Genomic DNA, 19667 nt, shown 5'->3' with positions numbered 1-19667 from the left:
GGACCAGCGGCTGGCGGCGGCGGGAGCGGGGCTGGCGCCGCCGGAGCAGACGTGCCGCAGGGCGGGGGACACGGCTGTCACCACGGAGTCCGCTAGCGCCAACACCGCGGCGGCCACCGCCGCTTCGCGGGCCGCGGGCACCGGAGACCAGGCAACCTCGCTGCCCCCGCCCAGGATGCAGCGCAGGAAGGTGAGCACGGCCGGGAACCGGGGAAGGTGGCCGGTGGGGGGATCGGCGGGCTCGGACCGCTGCTTTCTGCCCTTCGGTAGCCCCTCTGCTCCCTCTCCCGGGCCCAAAACTGGGGGGAAAATAGCGGCCTTGAGCCCCCAGCGCCCGCCCCCCACGCGCTCTGATTGGCTCGAGCACGAGCAAGCTGAGCGCTGATTGGCCACTCTCCCTGTCACTCATAACCCCCAACGGCTGCCGTTTACCCTCCCCCGCGCCAGCAGTGGGGCCCGCCCCTTGCCGTTTCTGATTGGACACGCGCGTGGAGAGCTGGCCGTCTATTGGACGGCTCTCCATGCCGGGCTGGCCGCTGATTGGCTCTTGCTGTTGTCCATCCCCGCCCCCAACGGTCACCTCCCCGCGCGAGTCTTGTTTTCCCCTTCCCCCATCGCTCCACGGGCCCCCCCGGTTGGCGTTGCCGTGGGAGCAAGCCTCGCGCTGATTGGCCGCCGCTCGCTGTCAATCACACGCGGCGGTGCCCGCCTTTTTGCTCCTCGAGCTGCGATTGGTGGGATTCCCCCTCGGCCCCGCCCACGCGCGCTGTGATTGGCTGGCGGCCGCGCGGCTCGGCTGGGTGCAAAACAAAGCGGCGCGGGGGCCGCGCTCCCGCCACCGGCGCGAGGCGGCCCCCCCCCCCCCCCCCCTCATGGCGGCCGCTCCTCCCCCGTTCCCCTCACGGCCGCCGCCATTGCCGCCCCCTCACGGCCCTGCCCGCCCCTCGGCCCCGACCGGCACCTGCTGCCACCCCCGCGGTCCCCTCAGCGTGTTACGGTTTAACCGCGCCTGCGGATTAAGCACAAGGAGGGAAATAAAAATAAATCTTGTAGGTGGAAGTGTGAACGGTTTAATAATGAGGAATGGAGTAAAGTGCTGTAATAGTGTTAAGTAGCTATGATAACGGAAAGGGAAAGGAGAAAAGGAGAAAAAGATCCCTTTCTGCCATTCAGATTGCTCGCCCTGCTTTGGGATAATTCCCAATAATTCCTCCAATTTCTGGGCTGGGAATGACTCCCCGGGAATGGGAATGTCCCTTTGACCAGGTGGGATCATCTGTCCTGGTTTCTTTCTGTAAAATCCTCACTGGCAGAGCAGGAGTCACAAAAAAAGGGGGGAAAAAAAAGCATTCCTGAGTTGGGATAACCCACATAAACCTGGTGAAAATGAACCATCCCCTGACGTTTTCGCGTTTCAGAGGAACGCGGGCAGCAGCTCGGATGGCACCGAGGACTCGGATTTCTCCACGGACCCCGAGCACACGGACAGCTCCGAGAGCGACGGCGCCTCGCGCAGATCCGCCCGCGTCACCCGCGCCTCGGCGCGCCTCAGCCAGAGCTCGCAGGGTGAGACGGGGTCTGGAACGGAGACAGGCTTCCAGAACCGGGGAGAGGCTCCTGGAACAGAGAGAGGCTTCCAGAACTGGGGAGAGGCTCCTGGAACGGAGACAGGCTTCCAGAACCGGGGAGAGGCTCCTGGAACCGGGGATGGGCTGCTGCAACGGAGAGAGGCTCCTCTTTAAACCAGGGAAAGGCTCCTGGAGCTGGGGAAAGGCTTCTGGAACCAGGGAGAGGCTCCTCTTTAAACCAGGGAAAGGCTCCTGGAGCTGGGGAGAGGCTCCTGGAGCCAGGAGAGGCTCTCCTGGAGCTGGGGAAAGGCTTCTGGAACCAGGGAGAGGCTCCTCTCTAAACCAGAGAAAGGCTTCCTTGAACCAGGGAAAGGCTCCTTGAATTGGGCAAGGTTCCTTCTTAAACCAGGGCAAAGGCTCCTCCTTAAACTGGACAAGGCTCCTGCTTAAACCAGGGCAAGGCTCCTATTTAAACCAGGAAAGGTTTCCTTAAACGAGGGAAAGGCTCCTGTTTAATCCAGAAAATACTTCCTTAAACCAGGGCAAAAGTTCCTATTTAAACTGGGGCAATGCTCCTGCTTAAACCAGGCAAAGGCTCCTCTTTAAACCAGGGAGAGACTCCTCCTTAAACTGGAGCAAGGCTCCTATTTAAACCCGGGTAAAGCTCCTCCTTAAACCAGGGAAAGGTTCTTAGTTAAACCCGGGTAAAACTCCCCCTTAAACCAAGGCAAGGCTCCTTAAACCAGGCTCTTCCCCCCAAAGCCCAGCTTTAGCTCCCCACCACAGCACTCCTGCTGTTCCCAGGGCTGTGAGTCCTTATCTAAACCCCGATGGTTCTTATCTAAACCAAGGGATCTTTACTGCCCTGATTGGAGCTGGGCCCTAATTAGGGTTTAATTAAGTTGTTAAAGCCGGTGTTAGTGCAGATTGCTGCAAGAGTCCTTGGGCTGTGCCGGGCAAGGCCACGGTGGGGTGGCACAGGTGACAGGGTGACACAGGTGACAGAGGTGGCACTGGCAGGGCAGAGCCTCAGGGTGCTGGGGGGTCCCTGGGGGTGTCCCCGTGTGTCCCTATGGTTCCTGGGGTGTCCCCACAATGTCCCCCTGGTGTCCCCATGGTGTAAATGTGGTGTCCTCTTGGTTCCTGGGTGTCCCCAAGGTCCCCCTGGTGTCCCTCCAGTGTAACTGTGGTGTCCCCACAATGTCCCCGTGTTGTCGCCATGGTGTAAATGTGGTGTCCCCATGGTGTAACCGTGGTGTCCCCCTGTGGCTCCTATGGTGTCCCTGTGGTTCCTGGGTGTCCCCATGGTCCCCCTGGTGTCCCTCCAGTGTAACTGTGGTGTCCCCATGGTGTCCCCTCGTGGCTTCTGTGGTGTCCCCGTGGTTCCTGGGTGTCCCCCCAGTGCAACTGTGATGTCCCCATGCTATATCCCCATGGTCCCTGGGTGTCCCTGTGGTGTCCCCGTGGTTCCTGTGGTGTCCCCATGCTGTCCCCACACTGTCCCCAACTCTAACCCTGTGTCCCCCCGATCAGACTCGAGCCCGGTGTGCACGGCTCCGTCCCTGGGCCCCGACGAGCCGGTGTAACTGTGTGTCCCCTGTGTGTCCCCATGGTCCCTGTGGTGTCCCCATGGTCCCTGTGGTGTCCCCATGGTCCCTGTGGTTCCTGGGTGTCCCTGTGGTGTCCCCATGGTTCCTGTGGTGTCCCCCACTCTAACCCTGTGTCCCTCCCGATCAGACTCGAGCCCGGTGCGCACGGCTCCGTCCCTGGGCCCGGACGAGCCCGTGTAACTGTGTGGCCCCTGTGTGTCCCCATGGTCCCTGTGGTGTCCCTGAGTGTCCCTGTGGTGTCCCCACACTGTCCCTCACTCTAACCCTGTGTCCCCCACCCCAATCAGACTCGAGCCCGGTGCGCACGGCACCGTCCCTGGGCCCTGACGAGCCGGTGTAACTGTGTGTCCCCTGTGTGTCCCCATGGTCCCTGTGGTGTCCCTGAGTGTCCCTGTGGTGTCCCCACACTGTCCCTCACTCTAACCCTGCGTCACTCCCGATCAGACTCGAGCCCGGTGCGCACGGCTCCGTCCCTGGGTCCCGACGAGCTGGTGTCCCTGTGTGTCCCCATGGTTCCTGTGTGTCCCTGTGGTGTCCCCACACTGTCCCTCACTCTAACCCTGTGTCCCCCCGATCAGACTCGAGCCCGGTGCGCACGGCGCCGTCCCTGGGTCCGGATGAACCGGTGTACTCCACGCGCAGGGTGACGCGCAGCCAGCAGCAGCCGGCTCCTGTCACCCCCAAGAAGTACCCGCTGCGCCAGACCCGCTCCTCGGGCTCCGAGACTGAGCAGGCCGTGGATTTCTCTGACAGAGGTGTGTGCAGGGGCTGGGAGCGGTCACTGAGGGGCTGGGAGCGGTCACTGAGGGGCTGGGAGGGATCAGTGAGGGGCTGGGAGCGGTCAGTGAGGGACAGGGATGGTCAGTGAGGGGCTGGGATGGTCACTGAGGGGCTGGGAGCGGTCACTGAGGGGCTGGGAGGGGTCAGTGAGGGGCTGGGATGGTCACTGAGGGGCTGGGAGCGGTCACTGAGGGGCTGGGAGGGGTCAGTGAGGGGCTGGGAGCGGTCGCTGAGGGGCTGGGAGCGGTCACTCAGGGGCTGGGAGCGGTCACTGAGGGTCAGGACTGGTCACTGAGGGGCTGGGAGCGGTCACTCAGGGGCAGTGAATGGCCACTCAGGGACAGGGAATGGTCACTCAGGACAGACAATTCCTGCTCCCAGGGGCTCCCCACCCCCCTGGGCTGCTCTCTCCCCTGAGCTGCTCTCTCCCCTGAGCTGCTCTCTCCCCTGAGCTGCTCTCTCCCCTGAGCTGCTCTCTCCCCTGAGCTGCTCTCTCCCCTGTTCTCTCCCCGTGCCCCTCCCCAGACACCAAGAACGCGGCGGACCAGGACGAGTCCCCCCCGCGCACCCCCACGGGCAACGCGCCCTCCTCCGAGTCCGACATCGACATCTCCAGCCCCAACGTGTCCCACGACGAGAGCCTGGCCAAGGACCTGTCCCTCAAGGACTCGGGCAGTGACCTGTCCCACCGGCCCAAGCGGCGCCGCTTCCACGAGAGCTACAACTTCAACATGAAGTGTCCCACCCCCGGCTGCAACTCGCTGGGTGAGGGCTGCTGTCACCCTGACCCCGGGACATTTCCCAGCTCTCTGGGATCATTTCTCAGGAGTTTTGTCCCCTGGGACACTCTCCCACCACTCTGGGATCATTTATCAGGAGTTCTGTTGTTTCCCTGACCCCTGGGACGCTTTCCCACCTCTCTGGGATCCTTTTCAGGGGTTTTGTCCCTTGGGACACTTTCCCACCTCCCTGGGATCCTTTCTCAGGGGTTTTGTCCCTTGGGACGCTTTCCCACCTTCCTGGGATCCTTTCTCAGGGGTTTTGTTTGTCACCCTGCCCCTCTGGGGACACTTTCCCACTTCTCTGGGAACCTTTCTGAGCAGTTTTGTTGTTGCTCTGATCCCTGGGACACTTTCCCACCTCTCTGGGATCATTTCTCAGGATTTTTTTTCCCTGGGACACCTTCCCACCTCTCTGGGATCCTTTCTCAGCACTTCTGCTTTCTCCCTGCCCCTCTGGGATGTTTTCCCACCTCTCTGAGATCCTTTCTCATCAGTTTTGTTGTTGCTCTGACCCTCTGTGACACTTTCCCACCTCTCTGGGATCTTTGTCACGAGTTTTTGTTGTCACCCTGACCCCTGGGACATTCCCAGCTCTCTGGGATCATTCCTCAGGGGTTTTGTCCCCTGGGACACTCTCCCACCTCTCTGGGATCATTTATCAGGAGTTCTGTTGTCACCCTGCCCCTCTGGGACACTTTCCCACCTCTCTGGGATCTTTGTCACAAGTTTTGTTGTCACCCTGACCCCTGGGACACTTTCCCACTTCTCTGGGAACCTTTCTGAGCAGTTTTGTTGTTGCTCTGATCTCTGGGACATTTCCCAGCTCTCTGGGATCATTCCTCAGGGGTTTTGTCCCCTGGGACACTCTCCCACCTCTCTGGGATCCTTTCTCAGCAGTTCTGTTGTCACCCTGCCCCTCTGGGACATTTTCCCACCTCTCTGGGATCATTTCTCAGGAGTTTTGTCCCCTGGGATGTTTTCCCAGCTCTCTGGGATCCTTTCTCAGGGTTTTTTTTCCCTGGGACACTTTCCCACATCTCTGGGATCATTTCTCAGCAGTTCTGTTGTTTCCCTACCCCGTGGGACATTTCCCATCTCTCTGGGATCATTTCTCAGGAGTTCTGTTGTCTCCCTGACCCCTGGGACACTTTCCCACCTCTCTGGGATCATTTCTCAGGGGTTTTGTCCCTTGGGACAATTTCCCAGCTCTCTGGGATCCTTTCTCATCTCTCCTGTTTCCCTGCCCCTCTGGGACGTTTTCCCCCTCTCTGGGGTCCCTTCTCATCTCTGCTGTCCCCCTGTCCCTCTGCAGGACACCTGACTGGCAAGCACGAGCGTCACTTCTCCATCTCGGGGTGTCCCCTGTACCACAACCTCTCAGCAGACGAGTGCAAGGTGAGCATCGATGCTTTCCCCTCCTGATTCCTCCTCCCAAGAGGCAGAGCCTTGTGAGGAGTGAGCAGAGTCACAGCTGGGAGGGGAGGGGAGGGGACAGGAGCTGCCTGCAGCCCTCACTGGGGAATTTTGGCCTCCAGGTGCGAGCTCAGAGCCGGGACAAGCAGATTGAGGAGAGGATGCTGGCCCACAGGCAGGATGACAACAACAGGCATGCCACCAGGCACCAGGTGAGGGGACAGCCCCAGCCCCTGCTGCCAGCACAGCCCCTGCTGCCAGCACAGCCTGGGCTCCCTTCCACACCCCTGAGGGGCTGCAGCTGCAATTCCAGCTGGGAAAGTCCTTGTGAACCCCCAGGGAGGGTGGGGCAGGCAGGGGGAGCAGAGCTGTGATCCTGGGGGATCCTGGAATTCCTGCAGAGCTGTGTTCTCAGGGTAATCCCTGAGTCTGGAGTTCCTGCAGAGCTGTGATCCTGGGGGATCCTGGAATTCCTGCAGAGCTGTGATCCTGGGTGATCCTGGAATTCCATGGGCTGGGGAGTGCAGGGGATGTTTTGAGGGGCTGGAGCCCCCCAAGGTCCCACCCTGGGCAGTGCAGGGGGTTTTTTGGAGGGGCTGGAGCCCCCCAAGGTCCCACTCTGTGAGTGCAGGGTTTTTTTTGGAGGGGCTGGAGCCCCTCAGGATCCAATTTTGGGAGTGCAGGGGATGTTTGGAGGGGCTGGAATCCCTCAAGGTGTCACTCTGGGAGTGCAGGGGATGTTTAGAGGGGCTGGAGCCCCTCAGGATCCAGTTTTGGGAGTGCAGGGGATGTTTGGAGGGGCTGGAGTCCCTCAGGGTCCAATTTTGGGAGTGCAGGGTTTTTTTGGAGGGGCTGGAGTCCCTCAGGATGTCACTCTGGGAGTGCAGGGTTTTTTTTGGAGGGGCTGGAATCCCTCAGGATGTCACTCTGGGAGTGCAGGGTTTTTTTTGGAGGGGATGGAATCCCTCAGGATCCCACCCTGGCTTTTTCCAGGCCCCCACAGAGAGGCAGCTGCGCTACAAGGAGAAGGTGGCCGAGCTCAGGAAGAAAAGGAACTCTGGGCTGAGCAAGGAGCAGAAGGAGAAGTACATGGTAAGAGCAGGGATTTTATCCTTCCATCCCCCCTGGGATGCAGTTTGCCTCCCCCCTGTCACCCTGCAGCCTTCCCAGCTGTTACAGCTGCAGGATCCAGCAGCACAGAGTGCTGTGCTCTGCTGTTCCAGGAGCACAGGCAGACCTATGGCAACACCAGGGAGCCTCTGCTGGAGAACCTGACCAGCGAGTACGACCTGGAGCTCTTCAGGAGGGCACAGGCACGAGCCTCTGAGGACCTGGTGAGGGCATCCCTGGGGCTGGGGGGGCAGGATGAGGGGCTGGGGGGGCAGGAACAGGAGCTGGGGGGGCAGGAACAGGAGCTGGGGGGGCAGGAACAGGAGCTGGGGGGACAGGAATAGGAGCTGGGGGGGCAGGAATAGGAGTTCAGGGGCAGGAACAGGAGCTGGGGGGCAGGAACAGGAGTTCAGGGCCAGGATGAGGAGCTGGGGGGCAGGAACAGGAGCTGGGGGGCAGGAACAGGAGCTGGGGGGGCAGGAACAGGAGCTGGGGGGCAGGAACAGGAGCTGGGGGGGCAGGAACAGGAGCTCAGGGGCAGGATGAGGAGCTGAGGGGCAGGAACAGGAGCTGGGGGGCAGGTACAGGAGCTGGGGGGCAGGAACAGGAGCTGGGGGGCAGGAACAGGAGCTGGGGGGCAGGATGAGGAGCTGGGGGCAGGAACAGGAGCTGGGGGGGCAGGATGAGAATCTGGGAGGGCAGGAACAGGAGCTGGGGGGCAGCTCCAGGCCAGCACTGTCTCCCAGGCTGGGGGATGAGTGCCAGCCATCCCCAGGCAGTGCTGCAGGAGCAGCTGGAGCTGTGTCCCCAGGAATGTGCAGTGACATTCCAGGAGTGCCACCAGGGGACAGTGACAGCCTCAGCTGAGGGCTGGTGACAACAACAGCCAGCTCAGCCTTAGCTAACCCTGAGCTCACAGCTGCTCTGGGGCTTCCCAAAGCCACATCCCATTGCAGGGAGGGATCAAAGGATCCTTTGTGGCTCCCCTGGCACAGCTGGGGTACCTGGGGCAGGGCCTGGGCTGTGTCACAGAGCCACAGGGTGAGCTGGAGTGCAGGAGCCTCTGAGGTCATCGAGTGCCACCGTCACCTGGCACCACCCTGGCACCCAGTGCCACCTCCAGGGGTGGGGACACCTCCCTGGGCAGCCCCTTCCAGTTCCCAATCCCTCTCTGTGGGCAGAAATTCCTGTTCCAGTGCAGCCTGAACCTGCCCTGGCACAGCTTGGGCTGTGCCCTGCTGGTCCCTGGGGACAGAGCCTGAGCCCCCCATGGCTGCACCCTCCTGTGGGGGCCAGGAGATCCCCCTGAGCCTTTTATCCAGGATAAACCCCCCTGTACAGCACTCCTGTCTTTGTGGGGAGCACTGAGATCCCCCTGAGCCTTTTATCCAGGATAAACCCCCCTGTACAGCACTCCTGGGTTCTGGGGGGAGCACTGAGATCCCCCTGAGCCTTTTTATCCAGGATAAACCCCCCTGTACAGCACTCCTGTCTTTGTGGGGAGCACTGAGATCCCCCTGAGCCTTTTATCCAGGATAAACCCCCCTGTACAGCACTCCTGGGTTCTGGGGGGAGCACTGAGATCCCCCTGAGCCTTTTATCCAGGATAAACACCGCTGTACAGAACTCCTGTCCTGTGTCAGGGTTCTGGGGGGGCCATGAGATCCCCCTGACCCTTTTATCCAGGATAAACACCCCTGTACAACACTCCTGTCTTTGTGGGGAGCACTGAGATCCCCCTGACCGTTTTTATCCAGAATAAACACCCTCAGCTGTTCCTCACATCACTCCTGGGTTCTGGGGAGCACTGAGACCCCCCTGACCCTTCTCCCCAGAACAAACCCCCCCTGTCCAGCACTCCTGGGTTCTGGGGATCATTGAGATCCCCCTGACCCTTTTTATCCAGAACAACCCCCCCTGCCCACCACTCCTGTCTTTGTGGGGAGCAGTGAGATCCCCCTGACCCTTTTTATCCAGAACAAACCCCCCTGTACAGCACTCTTGACTTTGTGGGGAGCACTGAGATCCCCCTGACCCTTCTCCCCAGGATAAACCCCCCTGTACAACACTCCTGGGCTGTGTCAGGGGTTCTGGGGAGCACTGAGATCCCCCTGACCCTTTTTATCCAGGATAAACACCCCTGTACAGCACTCCTGTCTTTGTGGGGAGCACTGAGATCCCCCTGACCCTTTTCTGGGGAGCACTGAGATCCCCCTGACCCTTCTCCCCAGACCAAACCCCCTCCCCACCCCTCCTGTCCTGTCTCAGGGGTTCTGGGGAGCACTGAGATCCCCCTGACTCTTTTCCCCAGACCGAACCCCCCTGTACAGCACTCCTGTCCTGTGTCAGGGGTTCTGGGGAGCACTGAGATCCCCCTGCTCCTTTTCTGGGGAGCACTGAGATCCCCCTGACCCTTTTTCTGGGGAGCACTGAGATCCCCCTGACCCTTCTCCCCAGACCAACCCCCCTCCCCACCCCTCCTGTCTTTGTGGGGAGCACTGAGATCCCCCTGACCCTTCTCCCAGACCAAACCCCCCTCCCCACCCCTCCCATCCAGAACAAGAACCACCCACAACACCAACTCCCCCAAAACCCCAATCCAGAACCCCCCAACCAGCAGGAAAGCACCCCCCCTTCCCCTGCAGCTGCCCTGAGCCTGTTTTCTGGGGCTGGGGCAGGAGAAGCTGAGGCTGCAGGGGCAGATCACCGAGGGCAGCAACATGATCAAGACGATCGCGTTCGGGCGCTACGAGCTGGACACGTGGTACCACTCGCCCTACCCCGAGGAGTACGCGCGCCTCGGCCGCCTCTACATGTGCGAGTTCTGCCTCAAGTACATGAAGAGCCAGACCATCCTGCGCAGGCACATGGTCAGGGAGGGATGGGCTGGGGGGCTGGAGGGGTGGGAACCTGCTGGGGGTGCTGCTGTGGGGCTGCTGAAGGGTTAATTCCTGCTAGGAGTGCTGCTGTGGGGCTGCTGAAGGGTTCAGTGTGCTGGGGGTGCTGCTGTGGGGATGGAGAGGGGTGGGATCCTGCTGGGGATTTGGCTCTGGGACTGCTGAGGGGTTAATTCCTGCTGGGGGTGCTGCTGTGGGGATGGAGAGGGGTGAATTCCTGCTGGGGGTTCAGCTCTGGGGCTGCTGAGGGGTGAATTCCTGCTGGGAGTGCTGCTGTGGGATTGCTGAGGGGTTAATTCCTGCTGGGGGTGCTGCTGTGGGGTTAATTCCTGCTGCTCTGGGGATGGAGGGGTGGGTTCCTGCTGGGGGTGCTGCTGTGGGACTGCTGAAGGGTTAATTCCTGCTGGGATGGGGATGGAGAGGGATTAATTCCAGCTGAGGGTTCAGCTCTGGGACTGCTGAGGGGGTTAATTCCTGCTGCTCTGGGACTGCTGAGGGGTGAATTCCTGCTGCTGTGGGGATGGAGAGGGGTTAATTCCTGCTAGGAGTGCTGCTGTGGGATTGCTGAAGGGTTAATTCCTACTGGGGTGATTTTCTGGGGCTGCTGAGGGGTTAATTCCTGCTGCTGTGGGGCTGCTCAGGGGTTCAGTGTGCTTGGGGTTCAGCTCTGGGAATGGGGAGGGGTTAATTCCTGCTGAGGGTTCAGCTCTGGGACTGCTGAAGGGTTAATTCCTGCTGCTGTGGGGCTGCTGAAGGGTTAATTCCTGCTGCTGTGGGGCTGCTGAAGGGTTAATTCCTGCTGCTCTGGGGATGGGACTGGGCTCATTCCCACTGGCAATCGTGCTCTGGGAACACTGAAGGGTTGATTCCTGCTGGGAACTCTGCTGTAGGACTGGCCCTGGGTGGCCCTGGGTGGCTCAGGGTGGCCCTGGGTGGCTGTGTGAGGCTCTAGGTGGCCCTTGGTAGCCCTGGGTGTCCCTGAGTGGCTCTAGATGTCCCTGGGTGTCCCTGGCTGGCCAGGTTGCCCTGTGCTGTCCCCCTTTAGCCCTGGCTGTCCCCAGCCCCGTGGTGCCAGCCCCTCTGTGTCCCCCTGTCCCTGTCACAGGCCAAGTGTGTGTGGAAACACCCCCCAGGTGACGAGATTTACCGCAAGGGCTCCATCTCTGTCTTCGAGGTGGACGGCAAGAAAAACAAGGTGAGGGGGACAGGGGGGACAGGGGGGACAGCAGGGGGACAGGGGGGACAGCAGGGGGGACAGCAGGGGGACAGCAGGGGGACAGGGGGGACAGCAGGGACAGGGGGGACAGCAGGGGGACAGGGGGGCCCTGCTGAGACAATTCTGGATTTTTTGTTGTCCTTTCCCACCTGGTTTTGAGGTATCCTACCAGAATAAACACCTGCATCTCTATTTTAATTTTTTTAAATTTTTATTTTATTTTTTATTTTTCTATTTTTAATTTTTATTTTTTATTTTTGTTTACTTTTATTTTAATTTTATTTTTATTTTTTTATTTTATTTTTATATTTTATTTTTATTTTCTATTTTTATTTTTTATTTTTGTTTATTTTAATTTAAATTTAAATTTTTATTGCTTATTATTATTTTTATTTTTTAATTTTAGTTTTTATTTTAAGTTTATTTTTATTTTTATTATTTTTATATTTTATTTTTGTATTTTATTTTTGTATTTTATTTTTGTATTTTATTTTTGTATTTTATTTTTATTTTTGTTTTAAATTTCTTTTTATTTTTGTTTTTGTTTACTTTTAATTTTAATTTTTATTATTTATTATTATTTTATTTTCATTATTTCTTTTTATTCTATTTTTATTTTATTTTTAATTTTTATTTTAAATTTATTCTTATTTTATCTTTATTTTTATATTTTATTTTTGTATTTGATTTTTATATTTTATTTTATTTGAATTTTTATTTTTATATTTTATTTTTAACTTTTTTTTTGTGCCCAGATTTACTGCCAGAACCTGTGCCTGCTGGCCAAGCTGTTCCTGGACCACAAAACTCTTTATTACGACGTGGAGCCGTTCCTGTTCTACGTGATGACAGAGGCCGACAACACCGGCTGCCACCTGATCGGGTACTTCTCCAAGGTCTGCAAAAACTGACAGGGATGGGCACAAAAATGCATTAAAATAAATATTCACCACCAGATTGGATTGGGTTTAACATTCAAATAAATATTCAGCACCAGGTTTGGTTGGTTTTTAAATAAAACAGTTTAAAAAATTAAAATTTTCTGAATTCTGCCCCTCCTCTCTGCTCTTGTTGCCAGGAGAATTCCTTCCTGAGCTACTTTAGTGAGGAAAAAAACTGGGAAGGACTGGGCAGAAAAATGCATTAAAATAAATATTCAGCACCAGATTTGATTGGTTTTTAAGTAAAACAGTTTTTAAAAAATTCTGATTTCTGCCCCTACTCTCTGCTCTTGTTGCCAGAATTCCTTCCTGAATTACAGCGTGTCCTCATTAGTGAGAAAAAAACTGGGAAGGACTGGGCAGAAAAATGCATTAAAATAAATATTCAGCACCAGATTTGATTGGTTTTTAAATAAAATAATTTTTAAAAATTCTGATTTCTGCCCCTCGTCTCAGCTCTTGTTGCCAGGAGAATTCCTTCCTAAACTGCATTAGGGAGAAAAAAACTGGGAAGGACTGGGCAGAAAAATGCATTAAAATAAATATTCAGCACCAGATTTGATTGGGTTTAACATTCAAATAAATATTCAGCACTAGATTTGATTGGTTTTTAAGTAAAACTTTTTAAAAAATTCTGATTTCTGCCCCTCCTCTCAGCTCTTGTTGCCAGGAGAATTCCCTCCTAAACTGCATTAAGGAGAAAAAAACTGGGAAGGACTGGGCAGAAAAATACATTAAAATAAATATTCAGCACCAGATTTGATTGGTTTTTAAATAAAACAGTTTTTTAAAAATTCTGATTTCTGCCCCTACTCTCTGCTCTTGTTGCCAGAATTCCTTCCTGAATTACAACGTGTCCTCATTAGTGAGAAAAAAACTGGGAAAGACTGGGCAGAAAAACACATTCAGATAAATATTCAGCACCAGATCTGATTGGTTTTTAAATAAAATAATTTTTAAAAATTCTGATTTCTGCCCCTCCTCTCAGCTCTTGTTGCCAGGAGAATTCCTTTCTAAACTGCATTAGGGAGAAAAAAAACTGGGAAGGACTGGGCAGAAAAATGCATTAAAATAAATATTCAGCACCAGATTTGATTTGGTTTAACATTCAAATAAATATTCAGCACCAGATTTGATTGGTTTTTAAGTAAAACTTTTTAAAAAATTCTGATTTCTGCCACTCCTCTCTGCTCTTGTTGCCAGGAGAATTCCTTCCTAAACTAAATTAGTGAGAAAAAAACTGGGAAGGAATGTGCAGAAAAATGCATCCAGATAAATATTAATCACCATAATTTATTTTTTAAAAAATAAAGCAGTTAAAGGAATGAAAATTCTGATTTCTGCCCCTATGTTCTTGTTGCCAGGAGAAGAATTCCTTCCTGAACTACAACGTGTCCTGCATCCTGACCATGCCCCAGTACATGAGACAAGGCTATGGCAAAATGCTCATTGACTTCAGTGAGTGTGGAGGGGGAATTCCAGGGGAAAATTCCAGTGAAAAATTCCAGGGAATCCCCTGGAAATTCCTGGGGAAAATTCCAGATAATCCCCTGGAAATTCCGGGGAAAAATTCCAGGGAATCCCCTGGAAACTGCAGGGGAAAATTCCAGGGAAAAATTCCTGGGAATCCCTTGGAAATTCAGGGAAAAATTCCTGGGAAAAATTCCAGGGGAAAATTCCTGAGAATCCCCTGGAAATGCCAGGGAAAAATTCCTGGGAATGCCCTGGAAATTCCAGGTGAAAATTCCAGAGAATCCCTTGGAAATTCAGGGGAAAATTCCTGGGAATCTCCTGGAAATTCCTGGGGAAAATTCTAGGGAATGCCCTGAAAACTGCAGGGAAAAATTCCTAAGAATCCCCTGGAAATTCCAGGTGAAAATTCCAGAGAATCCCCTGGAAATTCCAGGGAAAAATTCCAGGGGAAAATTCCTGGGAACTCTCGAGCCCCCTGGAAATTCAGGGGAAAATTCCAGGGAAAAATTCCTGGGAATCCCGTGGAAATTCCAGGGTGAATCCCTCCATCTGCAGCAGGAAATCCCACCTGGATCAGCTCTCCCTGCCTCATTCCCGAGCAGTTCCAATGGTTTATTTGGATTTTGCAGGCTACCTGCTGTCCAAGGTGGAGGAGAAGGTGGGCTCCCCCGAGCGGCCCCTGTCCGACCTGGGGCTCATCAGCTACAGGAGCTACTGGAAGGAGGTGCTGCTGCGCTACCTGCACAACTTCCAGGGCAAGGAGATCTCCATCAAAGGTCAGGGGGCTCTGGGGGGCCTTTCCTGGGGGGTTCCTGGGGGGTTCCTGGGGGGTTCCTGGGGCTGGGGGCGCCTCCTTCCTTTGGGAAGGGTGGGCTGGCTGCTCTGGGGGGAAATAAAAGGAATTTTAGAAAGATTCAGCAAAAAAAAAAAAAGCCTTGTACAACTGTGTTAGGATTAATTTTGTTGTTAGGATTAGCTTGGTCCAGCTGTGTTAGACTTAACTTGTTCCAACTGTGTTAGACTTAACTTGGCCCAGCTCTCTTAGACTTAACTTTATCCAGCTGTGTTAGACTTAACTTGGTCCAGCTCAGTTAGAATTAACCTGTCCAGCTGTGTTAGAATTGACTTTGTCCAGATATGTTAGTATTAACCTGTCCAGCTCTGTCAGGCTTAACTTGGTCCAGCTCTGTTAGACTTAACTTGGTCCAACTGTGTTAGGATTAATTTGGTCCAGCTGTGTTAGAATTAATTTTGTTGTTAGGATTAACTTGGTCCAGCTGTGTTAGATTTGACTTGGTCCAGCTGTGTTAGGATTAACTTTATCCAGCTGTGTTAGGATTAACCTGGTCCAGCTGTGTTAGACTCAACTTGGCCCAGCTGTGTTACACTTAACTTGTCCAGCTGTGTTAGCATTAATTTTGTTGTTAGGATTAACTTGGGCCAGCTCTGTTAGACTCAACTTGGTCCAGCTGTGTTAGAATTAATTTTGTCCAGCTGTGTGTTAAAATTAACCTGTCCAGCTGTGTTAGGATTAACTTTATCCAGCTGTGTTAGACTTAACTTGGCCCAGTTTAACTTTGTCCAGCTGTGTTAGGGTTAATTTGATCCAGCTGTGTTAGACTTAACTTGGCCCAGTTTAACTTTGTCCAGCTGTGTTAGAATTAATTTGGTCCAGCTGTGTTAGACTTAACCTGGTCGAGCTGTTAGGATTAACTTGGTGGATCCCAGGGGGTTTAGGCCTGTCCTAGGCTCTCTGGGGTTCTGAGCCAGGCTCTGTTGCAGAGATCAGCCAGGAGACCTCTGTGACCCCAGTGCTGAGGGGTTTAGGCCTGTCCCAGGGGGTTTAGGCCTGTCCCAAACTCTCTGGATGAATTCTAAGCCAGGTTGTGTTGCAGAGATCAGCCAGGAGACCTCTGTGACCCCAGTGCTGAGGGGTTTGGGGCTGTCCCAGGGGGTTTAGGCCTGTCCCAGGGGTTTGGGGTTCTGAGCCAGGTTGTGTTGCAGAGATCAGCCAGGAGACCGCCGTGACCCCATTCCTGAGGGGATTTGGGGTTGTCCCAGGGGTTTAGGCCTGTCCCAAACTCTCTGGATGGGTTCTGAGCCAGGCTGTGTTGCAGAGATCAGCCAGGAGACCGCCGTGAACCCCGTGGACATTGTGAGCACCCTGCAGGCCCTGCAGATGCTCAAGTACTGGAAGGGCAAACACCTGGTGCTCAAGAGACAGGTGAGCCTGGGGAGCCTCCTCCTCCTCCTCCTCCTCCTCCTGCTGCCTTCTGGAATCCAGACATTCCCAGGCTCCTCCTGCTCCTCTCCAGGTAGAACAGGAGCTGGGATCCCCCTCCCTGTGCAGGGCTGACCCCAAATCCCCTCCCTGTGCAGGGCTGACCCCAAATCCCCCCTCCCTGTGCAGGGCTGAGCTCTCCTGACCCCAAATCCCCCTCCCTGTGCAGGGCTGAGCTCTCCTGACCCCAAATCCCCCTCCCTGTGCAGGGCTGAGCTCTCCTAACCCCAAATCCCCCCTCCCTGTGCAGGGCTGACCCCAAATCCCCTCCCTGTGCAGGGCTGACCCCAAATCCCCCTCCCTGTGCAGGGCTGAGCTCTCCTCACCCCAAATCCCCTCCCTGTGCAGGGCTGACCCCAAATCCCCCTCCCTGTGCAGGGCTGAGCTCCCCTGACCCCAAATCCCCCCTCCCTGTGCAGGGCTGAGCTCTCCTGACCCCAAATCCCCCCCTGGGCACCCCTGGCAGTGCAGCCCTGGGGCTGTGCCCATTCCCTGCAGGAGAATTCCCTGAAATCCAGCCCAGAGCTCCCTGAGTGCTGGGAATGGCGCTGATGGGGCTCCTACTTGTCCCTGATTGATCCCTGATTGGTCTGTGATCAATCCCTGATCAATCTGTGATCAATCCGTGATCAGTCCTTGAGCAATCCCTGATTGGTCCCTGATCAATCTGTGATAAATCCGTGATCAATCTCTGATCAATCCCTGAGCAATCTGTGATCAGTCCCTGATCAATGTGTGATCAATATGTGATCAGTATGTGATCAATCCCTGAGCAACCTGTGATCAATCCTTGAGCAATCCCTGATCAATGTGTGATCAGTCCCTGAGCAATCTGTGATCAATCCATGATCAATCTCTGATCAATCTGTGATCAGTCCCTGATCAATCCCTGAGCAACCTGTGATCAGTTCCTGATCAGACCATGATCAATCTGTGATCAGTCCTTGATCAGTCTTGAGCAATCTGTGATCAATCTCTGATCAATCTGTGATCAGTCCCTGATCAATCCCTGAGCAACCTGTGATCAGTTCCTGATCAGACCATGATCAATCTGTGATCAGTCCTTGATCAGTCTTGAGCAATCTGTGATCAATCCCTGATCAATCCCAGATCAGTCCCTGATCAATCCCTGATCAATCCCTGTTGTTTTGGTTCTGGTTTGGTTTTCTTTTGCCTTTCTCTGGGAAATTTTGGGGCCATTTTTGGGGAATTTGGGGGAGAATTTGGGGGAGAATTTGGGGGCTTTTCTGGGGAGTTTTGGGGGAGATGTGGGCAGGGTTTGGGTCCATTTTTGAGGCTGATTTGGGGGATTTTGGGTCCATTTTTGAGGCCGTTTTGGGGGATTTTGGGGCCGTTTTGGAACTGACATCACAGCGACTTTTTTGGGGTGTGGGAGGGGCTTGTTTGGGGGTGGGGGAGAGACCCCAAAAAATCCAAAAATCCACCCAAAAAATTCCCTCCTTAAATCTCTTTAAAATTAAAAAAAAAATCCCAAAAATCCACAAAAAAATCCCCCATAAATCTCCTTTAAATTGTCCAAATTCCACCCAAAAATCCCTCGAGTTCTTCCTGAAATCCCTCAAAAATCCCTCCTGAATCCTCCTTAAAATCCTCAGGAAATTCCCCAAATTCCACGAAAATCCCTCCTGCGTCCTCCCTGAAATCCCAAAAAATCCCTCAAAAATCCCCCCAAAATCCTCCCTCAAATCCCAGAGAAACCCTCTAAAATCCTCCCCGAATCCTCCCTTAAATCCCAAAAAAATTCCCAAAATCCACCCCAAAAAATCCCCCTTAAACCTCCTTTAAATCCCCCCAAAATCCAAAATTCCCCCCAAAATCTTCCTTAAATTCTCAAAAAATCCCCCTAAAATCTCTCAAAAATTCCCCAAAAAACCCAAAAATCGCCCCAAAATTCCCAAAAAAGTCACCCCAAAAATCCCCCAAATCTCCCAAAATCACCAAAAAGGAAAAAAATCATCAAAAATTGCCCCAAAATCGCCCTAAAAATCCCCCGAGCCCGCCCGGTGACGTCACGTGGCCCCGCCTCCAGGTACACGTGACCTGGGGTGACGTCACGTGGCCCCGCCTCCCGGTACACGTGACCTGGCCGGTGACGTCACGTGGCCCCGCCTCCCAGTACACGTGACCCGGGCTGGTGACGTCACGTGGCCCCGCCTCCCAGTACACGTGACCTGGGGTGACGTCACGTGGCCCCGCCTCCCGGTACACGTGACCAGGCAGGTGACGTCACGTGGCCCCGCCCCCAAGTACACGTGACCTGCGGTGACGTCACGTGGCCCCGCCTCCCGGTACACGTGACCTGGCCGGTGACGTCACGTGGCCCCGCCTCCCGGTACACGTGACCTGGGTGGGGTCACGTGGCCCCGCCTCCCGGTACACGTGACCTGGGGTGACGTCACGTGGCCCCGCCTCCCGGTACACGTGACCCGGGTTGGGGGTCACGTGGCCCCGCCTCCCGGTACACGTGACCTGGGTGACGTCACGTGGCCCCGCCTCCCGGTACACGTGACCCGGGTTGGGGGTCACGTGGCCCCGCCTCCCGGTACACGTGACATGGGGTGACGTCACGTGGCCCCGCCTCCCGGTACACGTGACCCCCCGGTGACGTCACGTGGCCCCGCCTCCCGGTACACGTGACCCCAGTGACGTCACGTGGCCCCGCCCCCATGCCACGTGACCCCGGGGGCGGTTTTTTTTTACTCTTTTGAGGATTTTGGGGCCGTTTTGGGAGATTTTTGGATTAAATTTTGGGGTTTTTTTGAGGATTTTTTGGGGCAATTTTGGGCCGTTTTGGGGCTTTTTTGGGGCTTTTTTGAGGCAATTTTAGGCGGATTTTGGGGCTGTTTTGGGGTTCAATGGGGGCATTTAGGGACAGTTTTAATGGAATTTTGGGACTTTTTTCGGGGAATTTTGGAGATTTTTGAGGACATTTTTGGGGATATTTTGGGGACATTTAAGGGGAATTTGGGACCATTTTTGCAGGATTTTGGGGCCATTTTGGGGGGAATTTTAGGGCGATTTGTGGCCATTTTTGGGGAATAGGGGGAGAATTTTGGGGCTTTCTTGGAGAAATTTTGGGGGGATTTTGGGTCTGTTGTGGCAAATTTTTGGGGTTTTTTGGGGGAAATTTTGGGGGATTTTGGGGCTTTCTTGGAGGAATTTTCGGGGGATTTGTGGCCATTTTGGGGGGATTTTGGGTCCATTTTTAGGGGATTTGAGGGAAGATTTTGGGCCTTTTTTGGGGGAATTTTAGGGCAATTTGGGAAGGATTTTGGGACCTCGATGGGGACATTTGGGGACATTCCTGAGGGGATTTTGGAGCTTTTCTCCCTCCCCTGTGCCAGGACCTGATTGACGAGTGGATCGCCAAGGAGGCCAAGAGATCCAACAGCAACAAGACCATGGACCCCAGCTGCCTCAAGTGGACCCCGCCCAAGGGCACCTAGGTGTGCCCAGAGTGTCCCCACGGTGTCCCCAGGGCAGCCCCCTGTCCCCACAGTGTCCCCACGGTGTCCCCAGCACAGGAGCACCATGGGAACACGTGTCACACTGCAGTGTCCCCAGGGCAGGGCAAC

At 54.7% G+C, this 19667-nt stretch overlaps 1 protein-coding gene across 1 annotated transcript; it reads left to right on the top strand.

Annotated features, from left to right (window-relative positions):
* The first annotated feature begins 7 nt into the window (after positions 1–7).
* Positions 8–19618, top strand: KAT7 (lysine acetyltransferase 7). Its single transcript, XM_033079246.2, has 15 exons — positions 8–190; positions 1419–1566; positions 3757–3933; positions 4484–4723; positions 6053–6135; positions 6276–6365; positions 7147–7245; positions 7377–7487; positions 9942–10133; positions 11266–11355; positions 12132–12272; positions 13682–13775; positions 14420–14566; positions 15908–16014; positions 19437–19618. The coding sequence occupies exons 1-15, from the start codon at positions 176–178 to the stop codon at positions 19536–19538; spliced, it is 1836 nt and encodes a 611-aa protein (XP_032935137.1). The 5' UTR covers positions 8–175; the 3' UTR covers positions 19539–19618.
* Positions 19619–19667: the final 49 nt, after the last annotated feature.

This window comes from Catharus ustulatus, chromosome 23 (assembly GCF_009819885.2).
Source record: "Catharus ustulatus isolate bCatUst1 chromosome 23, bCatUst1.pri.v2, whole genome shotgun sequence".
Lineage (NCBI taxonomy): Eukaryota > Metazoa > Chordata > Aves > Passeriformes > Turdidae > Catharus > Catharus ustulatus.
The sequence above is the reverse complement of the archived record's forward strand: the minus strand, read 5'-3'. Positions and strand labels throughout refer to the sequence as shown.